Source organism: Mus caroli, unplaced genomic scaffold (assembly GCF_978045245.1).
Source record: "Mus caroli unplaced genomic scaffold, Mus_caroli_1 scaffold_20, whole genome shotgun sequence".
In the NCBI taxonomy this organism is placed as follows: Eukaryota; Metazoa; Chordata; class Mammalia; order Rodentia; family Muridae; genus Mus; species Mus caroli.
In genome coordinates this window covers 5,967,234-5,978,205 of record NW_028227275.1, presented here as the reverse complement: position 1 = coordinate 5,978,205, position 10,972 = coordinate 5,967,234, and the positions used below count along the sequence as shown (strand labels likewise).

Sequence of the window (10,972 nt, the reverse complement as noted above, 5' to 3'; positions counted from 1 at the left end):
TTTTTTTTTTTAGGGGTCACCGAAAGTGAACTTTTTCTTTAGTTTTACGTTCGAAGGTTTGGGTGGAAAAGAAAAGGCGCAGGCAGCGCAGTTTCCGGAGGACAGGGACTGCGTAGAGCAACCAGGAAGCAGCAGGGCTGGGAGTTGTTCCCGGTTCCCGCTGTGCTGTGGGGACTTCTTCACAGGGTCCCTGCGCCGAGGCCGGGCGCCTTTGGCGAGTCCCGCTCTGAGCGCTAGAACCCGGCTCCGGCCGGCCGTGCCCGAGCTGCCATGTCTTCCGACTTCGAAGGGTACGAGCAGGACTTCGCAGTGCTCACTGCTGAAATCACCAGCAAGATTGCCAGGGTCCCTCGGCTCCCTCCCGGTGAGTACCCTGCCCGGCCGGGCGGGGGCGGCCTGGAGAGCCGGGGGCCGCGGAACGTAGCCTGGGCACGCCGGGCTCGCTGGCGCGAGGCTGCTGTGGGTGGTGCTGGCGGCCCGGGGAGGGGTGCGTTCTTGGTAGTAGGTTGTGATAGGTATTAAATGTACTTCAAATGCAAAGCACCTTCTGCGTGGAAACCATTTGGGGGCGGGGGAGGCGCCTGTTTCCTACCCCACCGCTTTTTAAAAGCTTGAATAGCCTTGGAAACATTGCTCTGCAACTTGATTTCTTCTTCTTTTTTTTTCCCTTTTTCTATCTTTTTTTATCTTTTGTAAAATATGAGTATTCAAAGGAACCGTGTGAAAGTATCAAGATTGTGAATCTGTAAATGCAGCAGCAGCGTTGTCGTTTTAGTCAATAATTCTGTTATCCTTATTCGTGGCACACTAGAATGACGAGCTAGGATGCCTGAATTCAAGTCTAACCCTTGCCACTTAGAAGTTGTCTCCTAGGCAAGTTTTCGTTATCCTTCAAAACTTCCTTCTTGGTTCGAGAGACTCGTACCTCTCTCTTAGGGCTGTTGTGAAGATTAATTGATACGCAGCTGTCAAGCCCCGTGTCTTAGCTCTTGTTAGGATTCCTATTTTTCAGAACTCTGCCCTGATTCTGTGATTCTCATCTTTCTTGGGTATCTATAACCCAGTTTTATATGAAACTTCGTACAGGGCAACTTTGCTCACTTTTACAATTCAGCATCCTCCAGATATTACCCTGCATGCTAGGTTGTCAACAGTGTGAAGGTGGGAGCCTTGTCTGATTTTCTTGACATTTCTTTTCTAAGGGCTCAGATTTTTTTTTTTTTTTGAATAAGCAGGGGATTGTTATCTAATACTTTGTGACTTCTAAGATAGTGTTTTAGGATTTTTCTTTAAGTACAGATTTAATTTGAGTAGTTAGTAACACATTATGAGTTTTATTTATTTTTTGGCTCAGTTTCATTAGTGAAATTGAATGATCGCTGGGCTGCTGAACTTGCCTCTACTCCAGCTCTGGAGCATACTGTCTAGAAGAGATGATTCTCAGTGGTCTGCAGAATTGTGGGTTTCTTCACTTCCTGACCTGGTCAGCTCCAGTCCAAGATGACAGCAGTAGCTTCGCTTGAATCTAAGTTGTTCCTCACCCCCTGTCCAGAATTTCCCCCAATCTTTGTTTATAAATAATTTTTTCCCTTATCACCCCTCCCTGTTTTCTGTTACTAGGGATATTTGCTCGAAGCCAGGACCTCTGAGCCTCCATCCCACTTACCTCCTGAAGTCTCAGTTAGCTCGGAAGGAGGTGAATGATGTCTTAAAGAGGCTTATGAGTTCAAGGAAGGGAGCAAGGGGAGAGAACCAGTGTAGCGTATACCACGGAGCTGTGTTGCCTCCGAGATTTTTTACAAAAAATCTGATGGATGATGGCCTCCTGCCTTCATGATACTTCACCTCACCTCTTCTCTTCAGTCCCACTTGTCTCCATTGCCCCAAGATCATCTTGATATTTTTGCTGTTGTTTTCTGAGACTCGTGCCTTTGAATTGAGTCCCTGAGCCTCAGTACCAGGATGTGCAGTCACAGTTGGATTTTGCTCATTTTGAATTTTAATGTATTTTGTTTTTTAGCAGTAGAAACTTTTTTTTTTTTTTATAATTTGGGCAAATAGCTTTATTATTGAGAAACTGTTTTACAAAGTAATATCGTCCTGGATACAAAGTTGTGAAGACTCTAAGAAAATAGATTTTGTTACAATTGAGTTTTCTTGCCTTTGTGTTTAAGATTCTTACTACATATAAGGAAACAGTTGAATTATTTTAAAAAATAAAGATGCTATTATCCCTGCCCTTACACTTAGTGTAATGTGAGACCCACACACAACAACCATGTTTCATTTGAAAGGAGATTGTATTGTTGGCACTGTGGGGGGAAAATGTATATTTATTTGAATAATTAAATGATTCTTGAAAATAGAGTGGTTTTCTTCTTAATGTCTTGCTCCCTTTTTAACTTGCTCCTAATTGATAGAAAAAGATATTTTTCCATGAATTTATGAACTAACAGGAATTGATAATATAACCATGACAAGAGCAGTATGCTTGCTATGGGATTATATAGTTACCAATAATTATATTGTTAACATAATTACTATAACTAAAAGATCCCACAGCATCATAATGGTTGTGTCACTCAGCTGAGACAGACCCAGAGAGGAGTGGTAATTTATTTGAACTAAAAAGATTTAAAAATTGGAGCAAATTTTAAAGTCAAAGCAGCTCATTCTCCCAAATAATAGCTTAAGTTGCAGCACTGAGCCTCTGCGGAGATGAACCATCCTCTGCTGTGCCTGTGCAGATGCTAAGGAGACTTCCAAAGAGAATAGGACAAAACAAAACAACAACAAAAAACAAACAAACAAAAAAACCCCGAACATTCTGAAGCTTTATTTTAAAAAGAAACTGATTATTCTGTAATAATTTATCAATAAGAAAACTTTGCTCTTTGAAGTGTTTGAATCTTAACTAACTTTAGTAGCTGTGAGATGGGTGAGTCCCTTAATGAATACACTGTGGTTACTGAATTTAAAGATTGAATTTTACTGATGATTGTTCTGTGGGGAAGTCAGAGAAATCAGGGAAATCTACGAGCCAAGACCATAGCCCATGTTACAGTCCTGTTTTTGTGCTGGGGGTGAGTTTCTTAGCAGCAGAGTTCTTTCTGCAAGGTAGATTTTATGTCACAGCAGGCAGGCATCTTTCAGGGTCTTCAACAGAATTTTACTCTGCGATTACTTCTTTATCTCCCCACGGCAATTGTGAATCCTACTAGGGTTATAGTTGGATTGTACCAAGAATGTGTCAGGACAGAATGATTAAGACTCAGGCTGCTGGTGTCAGACCTGTTTAGGATCCCACCTCTGCCTAATCTTACTACACGTAGCTGTGGACATGTTTCTTGGATCTGTAAGCTTGCCTCTTCCATCAGTAGAGTGGGAAGGAAGGGTGCTCATTTCAGCAAATGAAGCATGGTACACCAGCCGAGGAAGCATAGCAAACTAGCCCTCGAGAGATGCCATTTAGTTACTCTACGGGTCTTCAGTCAGCAGTGGGCAGACTCTGTCATTGAAATTGTACTTTAAAGGGAACCTTGAACTTCTTGCATCCTCTCTGTGCCTTATCTAGAGTGAAGTTAAGTCTCTTGACGAAAACCTATATTTGAAGAGAAATGGGCTGTCAGGGCTTTAGCATGTGGAAATAGAAATGGTGTTGAATTCTGGTGATGGAAAGAAGGGAATTGAGGGAGGGGAGTTAACAGAGATGCCACAAAACAGGTGTTGCTTAGAAGGAAACCCTTGAGTTTAATGGAGAAGCTGTCACACCGTGCAAAGTTTAGGAGACCATTGAAGCTTATATATATATATAAATAAAAATATATATATTTTTTTAGAGCTTTATTGTAGAAAGGCAGAGAGAAAGAGAGAAGGTAGAGAGAGAGAGGCTGGCCATGGCCGCGTGGAGAGGGGCAAAGGGAGAGAGAAAAGGAGGGCTAGAGAGTAAGCAAGGTGAGAGCTTCAGAGCCAGATACACTTTTTAGTTGAGTATATTGGGGAGACAGCTGTCAGCTGCTACCTATGGTTCAGTTATGCTTTATAAACAACTATTTATGGAATTTTAGTCATCTTTGGGTAACAAATACAAATTTGTGTCAAGTGTACATATACATACATATTTTCATTTTTACACTTCTACACATTGTCTACACTATAAACCTAGAGGGATCTTGTCCTATAACTATATCCTAGTTAATTTAAGTAATGGCTTCATTTTGTATTTGTGGAGCCAGGTGTAGGACCCAAGGCCTTATCTCTTGTTAGACCCACACTCAGTCAGCTATACTCCTGGCCCCAAACATTTTACTTTTAGAATAGTTGAGATTATATAACAATCACAAAATGACTCTTCATTTTCCGCATGCCAGTGGACCTTGTTACCACCTTGTCTTGATACATTTGCCACCAGTCCATATTTGACTGAAGTCCATACGTTATTCACATCTTTGTGGTTAAAACTAGAAAGAATTCTTTTATTATTATTATTATTATTATTATTATTATTATTATTATTATTATTATTTAAGCCTAATGTCCTTTTGGTGCTGCAGGATCCAGGCACGGATCATACAAAATATTAAGTAGACTCGTAGACTTCTGTGGGCTGCAACAGTTTCTCAGGATGCCCTGTTGCTACTGGAGTAGCAGGAAGACACTCAGGGCACTCCTTGGTTGGGATTTTTCCAGTTTTGTTTGCTTATTTGCTTTTTCCTCTCATTTTAAAAGCCATTTAGAAAACCCCAAATTTTAAAAGGAAACTATTTGATGTCCAGCATCCCAACCCAGTGAATGACACAAGTTGACTTTGGGTTTGGAATCAGAAGTCAAGACTTTAAATACCTATTTCTTTCTCATACTTTATTGTTCTTAAAAAATGTTTTAAAATTTTTGTTTTATGCATGTAAATGTTTGCATGTGTGTGCACCACATGCTTGAGGGCTGGTGGAGGCCAGAAGAAGGGTCAGATGTCTTAGAACTGGAGTTACAGGCAGTTGGCAGCCACCATGTATGTGCTAGGAACTGAACCCTAGTCCCCTGAAGGAACACTGGTGCTCTGAACTGCTGAGCCCTCTGTCTCTCCAGCCCTCATACCTTATCCTTAACATTATTGAAAGCACAGAGTAAAGAGTTAGAAGATATTGCCCAGTTTGGGGAAGTGTTTTTACATATGAGTTTTAAATTATAGTCACAAATCAGTGATTCCAATATATTACAATGATGACTTAGCAAATCCCTCTGGTCATCACTGTATCTGCTATTTTTGGGATAATATCTTCCAGAGAACAAAACTCTTTTTAGTCTCCCTTATAAACATATGACATCGGCCCTTCCTTGGATTGAATTTCCACATCTTGCAGAGTCAGTGTTCAGTGTGGTTTATAAGCCTTCCAAGGAATGATTTTCACCATTTCCAATCTGGTTGATGAGACGAGAGAAGGATATGTTAAAATAGGATGCTTTAGAGCAGCAGTTCTCAGCCTGTGGGTCACAAACCCTTTCATAACCTCAGACCAACGGTTAAAACAGATGTTTACAGTATGATTTATAACAGCAAAATTACAGTTATGAAGGAGCATCAAAATAGCTTTATGGTTGGGGGTCGCCATAACATGAGCAACTGTATTAAAGGGTCTTAGCAGTAGGAAGGTTGGGAACACTGATTTTCATTTTATGTTGCATAATTGCCATTTCTTTGATATTATTGCTTGTTTTAGATGAGAAGAAGCAAATGGTTGCCAATGTGGAGAAACAGCTTGAAGAGGCCAGAGAACTGGTGCGTATCCTTAGGGGTGTATTGAACACAGTCCCTCGAGCTAGATCCCAAAGCCTGCTGTGTGTGCTGTGGACATGCGTGGACCGTCAGGCTTCCTCTTAGTGGTTCATTCCTTTTCAGATTAAAGGAAATTTAATAGCTTGTAGAGGTTTTACTCTTTTTAATAAAGGTGGCTCATTAAATGTCAACCTCTAATTTATATTCCTTAGGAGTACATCTCCCAAGAACTAGTGTTTTCGTGCATGATCTTAGTAGCTAGTATTTGATAAATGCACAGCACACCTCATATTGGGGTAAGCATATTGTGTTGTAGTCTTTAATTTTCTCACATCGCCTAAGAGATAAGGATTGTCTTTCAAAACTGACAAAGGTCCGAGATTCCCATCAACGTGGAAGCAGAAGAAGCTTGCCAGTCTCTACAAACGCCCACAGAAGATGTGAGATTTCTTGTGTGTGTTTGTATGTACATATTCATTTGCATTTATGTGTGGGTGGGGCTTCATGTGCACATGTGTATATGTGCACATGAGTACATATTGGGTGTGGAGGCCAGAAGTTGATATTAGGTATCTTCTTGGATTTCGCTTCACCTTATTGTTTGAGGCAGGGTCTCTGGAGGGACCCCAGGCTCACTGTCTGAGGTAGATTCACTTGTCCATCCAGCCCCAGGGAGCCTGTGTCGACTTTCCAAGTAGATGTTCCCGAAATTATAGGCACGCCTCTTGCCACAGCCAGCTTTTTTTTGTGGTTGCTAGTGATCAGATCTCAGCTCCTCACGTTTGTGTGATAAGCATTTTGCTGACTGAGCTATTTCCTTTAGCTTATAAGATGTGAAACTCGGAAGTCCCAAACTGAAGCCTTGTGTTACAACAAAAGCAGCTGCCAGAGTTTCAGCTTGGTTGCTTAACTTCCTTGAGCCCAATTTCCACGGAGGAGATGCAGACTCTTGCTTCCACCAGGAACACAAAGCCTGGGGATAAGCCTGTTCTTGTCCCAGAGAGACATACTGTTTCGTTCTTCCGTGTTGCTCTGTGTGGATGGACTTTTGAGACATGGCGTGGACAGCGTTGTTCGAGCATCACATTCATACTCAGGGAACCCTGTAGGAGCATCAGCGAACCATGGGAGACTGATGCCAAGATTGTTGTCACCACCGTTCTAGACGAGGACCAGTGCTTAGAGAGGCTAGGAAACCCATCGGAGCTCCTATGCACTACTGCGCACTCTGTAGGTTTTGTTCCTGAATGACGTACATGTGAAGCCCCGGCTCAAACACTGCTTTTCCATAACAGTCCCTAAGTCAGAGAGCAAAAGAGAGAGAAGTACTGTGTTCCAGTTTTGGGTTTTGAAAGCCAAGTGTTGTAGAAACTGTTAGACTGTTGCTGTGTATCATGGGCCAAGTGAGTGCATGGCTTCTCTAAGTACTGAAGGGCATTCTTTGGTGTTTCTTCAGTGCCTGTGCTAGTAGACTGATGGGTTTCCATGAACCTCAATTACTTGCTTGGAACTCTTGGAGTACTGCCTTAGACATGGCTAGGGATGCAGGCTTCTTGGATATTGTTTCTTTGCAGAACCTCCTTGGACCACCAGGCAGCTCAAGGACATTGTGAGTCTCTGGGAAGGCAGAGACTTCTCTAGAGGGCCCCTGGTGAGCCTGGCATTTTTCAGTGTGGCTTCAATGAGTAATATTTGTTAGGGGAGCCATGTACCAGATGCAGCAGCAGCAGCTTTGGGCTTCCAAGGAGGAAGTTGTTCTCCATTGTACAGCAGTGGGGACTAGCACCTACAGAGGTGTTCCTACAGTCTCACTGTTTCTGGTTCTCACTGTGGTCAGGATGGCCAACTGTCTCCATCCCACGTGACTTCTCTGTTCTGTGGGTGGCTGCCACTGCCTCCACCTCCGTGTCCACGATTCCAATGCGTCTTTCTTCATCTTTTTCTCCTTCTTTTGCTCTCTCTTCATGTTAATGGTTTCTCTCACACCTCTTGATTTTCATGTGCAGACCCTGACTTTAGATGTCAGAGCAGCCCATCAGGACACCTGTTCCTTCCCGTTGCTAGGATGACTGTAAGTGACACAACTGGTCTGGTTTGGTCTTGAGATTTTGTTCTCTGCTTGATCTTTGCTGAGATGCCAAGAAGTCATGAGGATGGCTTTTCACACTGCTCTCCCTGGCAGCTTCTTCCCCTCGTTACCATCTGAAGACGGTCTGTTTACTTGATACTGAGAGGGAGCTGGTCTCTTTAGGATTGGGGCTCCACCATAAGCAAGCTTACAATGCTTTCTTATTACTTGTGTAAAGGTTTGGACCTAGCGGAAGCATTCCTGTGTGCTTCATTATCTCTATTTGTTGAATTATTCAGTTTTGATGATATCTTAGATTATATTATACACTGTTCTCTTGATGAGGAACCTGGCAGAAAGCTTAGTAGTTTTTGTGACACTTCCAAACGTGGTTTATTATAGTCTATGGACGCTGTACTTTTTGTACTGACCATGTCTTTTACTCTCCAGTGTCTACGTGAGTGTTGTGAGACAGAATGAGTGTATGTTCCTCTCCTGAATTCCAACAAGACACATGTCACCTTGCCAGCAGTCAATAGACACCCACTCTGTAGTCCTATTCAGTGTAGTGCTGGAGTCTTAGCTAGACACCCGGTCTGTAGTCCAGTCAGCGCAGTGCTGGGGTCCTAGCTAGGACGATCTGATGAGAACAAAATGAAAATAGTACAACTGGGGAAGGAAGAGGCCAAACTGTCATCCTTTCAAGATGACAGCCCTGTTCTAAAGACTCCATTTAGATCTGCTGTGCACTTACAGACAGACAAACCATCAGTCAGGCAGTCGGATCTAAAGTCACTATGCTGAAGTCAGTAATTAATGAAGGAAATTATCAAGGAAGAGATCAGGAAAAATTTCCCATTCACAATTCTTAAAAGAAAAGAAATGAAATAGGAATAAACTTGTGAAGGAGCTGAGCGACCTCTGTATATAAACTTTATGACATTGAAGATGTTGAAAAGAGACCTGGAAGATGACAAGCTCTTCGTGCTTATGCATTGACAAAATTAATATTATGAAAATGGCTATATTGTTGCAAATTGTCTACATAGTCAATGTACTTTCCATCAAAACCCCAGTGTCATTCTTCACAAAGCTGGAAAGTACAATCCAGAATTCATATGGATGCACAAAGAACCCCATGTAAAGTAATCCTAAGCAGAAACAACAGTGATGCCCAATTTCAACTTATACCACAGAGCTGTAGTAACTAAAGTCGTATGGGTTCTGGCACAAAACCATCCTTGTAGCAATGTAGAATAGAGAACTCAGAAATAAACTCACATAGCTATAGCTACCTTTTTATTTTTACAAGGTATCAAAAACAGTTTGAAAAAAGGCAGCTTTTATCCATTGAAAATAAACCACAGACCTCTACAAAAAGAATGAAACTGCTAGGGCAAGCATTTGAATTTCTTTTTTTTTTTAAAAAAACATTTATTTGTGTGTGTGTGCTTGTGCATGTTTGTGGATCTCACAGAGATCAAAAGATGGTGTCAGATCTCCTGAAGCTGGACTTACGGGAGGCTTCGAGTCACCTGACCGAGATTCTAGCAATCAGACCCAGGTCCTCTGCAAGGCAGCAAGTATTTCCACCCCTGAGTTGTCTCTCCACCCCTGAGTTGTCTCTCCACCCCCGAAAGACACTTTAAGATACAGGCAGAGCAAGACCTTTCCTAAAAGGACTCTAACCAGAGAATATAACTCCAAAGACTGACAGAGAAGATTACATGAAGTTAGTCACATGGCAAAGAAATAAGTCCTAGAGTGACGAGACCACTGACGGGATGGGAGAAAATCTTTGAGCTGTACTTCAGATGGGTTGGGAGAGGCTACTATGTAGGAAATACAAAACACTGCAAAAATTGGACACAAGAAAAATAAATCTAGTCAAAAGACAGGCTAGTAAGAAGCGCTCCAGATCCTTACCCATCAGGGAAATGCAAACCGAAACAACTGCGGGCTCCATTTCACCTGGTCAGTGTGGCTGACGTCAGAGGACAGCAGGGCAGGGCAGTGGCAAACGATGCAATCTCATGAAGGGTCAGGAGGAGCGAAGATTCAAACGCCATCCTCTCCTCAGGTACACAGTAAGTTCAAGTCCAGTCTGGAAACAATATAAGAAATAAAACAGTAACAACAACAAATCCCCCAAACTCAAAAAGGTAACCAATACTGTCAAGGTTCTAAGGAGAAAGAACCTGTCTCTGCTGTCATGGACAGAAACTTGCAGAGGCACGTGGGAGTCACTGTGGAGGGTTCTTAAACCACCACAGGTAGACATGCCGGATGGCGCAGAGATGCCACCGCTGCATAGGCCCCACGGACTTATGTGCTGCCACAGTTATACTTACGCATCCGTGTTTACTGCTGCACTGTGCACAGTCGCTAAGCCATGGAAGCAGCCGAATGCCTACCCACTTACAGATGGATAGAAAGACGGAATCATGACGTTTGCAGGGAAGTGGATGGAACTGGAAACCGTTATGCTAAGTGGAAATAGGCCAGACCCAGAAACACAAAGATTTCTTGGTTTCTTTTCCTCGTAGCTCCTAGATTTGAGAGAAAAGGTGTGTGGGGAGAGGGGGATGCAACAGACGAGGGAGGTGGCTATGAACAGTGTTGTGTTCCTAAGGGCATGGGAAAGAAAGAGGGGTAATTGAGCACACGGGACATGAGAGGAGACAGAGTAATGGGGGAGTCGGCCAGCAGGAGGGAGACAGGGCTCGGACAGGTAAGAACAAAGTGTGCACGAGCGTGCCACATTACAACCCTGTTTGTATGCTCACTTAAGAACGGAAACACAGAAGCAGGAGACAGTGCTGACTGCAGAGAAGTGCTTTTACAGGCTGGGCAAGTGATTTAGTGGACTGGCACTTCTCATTTGTGATGAGCTGCATCAGTTACATGATCACTCTTTGAAAGGGACTAATTAAAAGTATCTTATTTTCTCATGAGTACATATCTTAACTACAACTGTTTTTTTTTTTTTTGACCATCTGTATTCTACTGTAGTTATTCAGTCTCATGATAAGCTTGTATTGGTCATGAACTAATATGTTGGAATGCTCTCAGAAGCAAATGCATTGCTGTGTTTTTCCTTGGAAGTTAATGACATAGTTAGTCTGGGCCAA

The 10,972-nt window shown here is 42.6% G+C and overlaps 1 protein-coding gene across 9 annotated transcripts in view; it reads left to right on the top strand.

Annotated features, from left to right (window-relative positions):
* The first annotated feature begins 46 nt into the window (after positions 1-46).
* Vti1a (vesicle transport through interaction with t-SNAREs 1A) overlaps positions 47-10,972 on the top strand; it is a 307,722-nt gene continuing 296,796 nt past the window's right edge. For 2 of the 9 annotated variants that reach the window (XM_029472452.2, XM_085834080.1), the window contains exons 1-2: positions 47-364; positions 5,718-5,776. In XM_029472452.2, coding sequence (XP_029328312.1) covers positions 271-364; positions 5,718-5,776 — 153 coding nt within the window. In that variant the 5' untranslated portion in view covers positions 47-270. The remainder of the gene's footprint in view (positions 365-5,717; positions 5,777-10,972) is intronic. The other 7 variants (XM_029472448.2, XM_029472450.2, XM_029472449.2 and 4 more) reach the window with 7 other exon arrangements.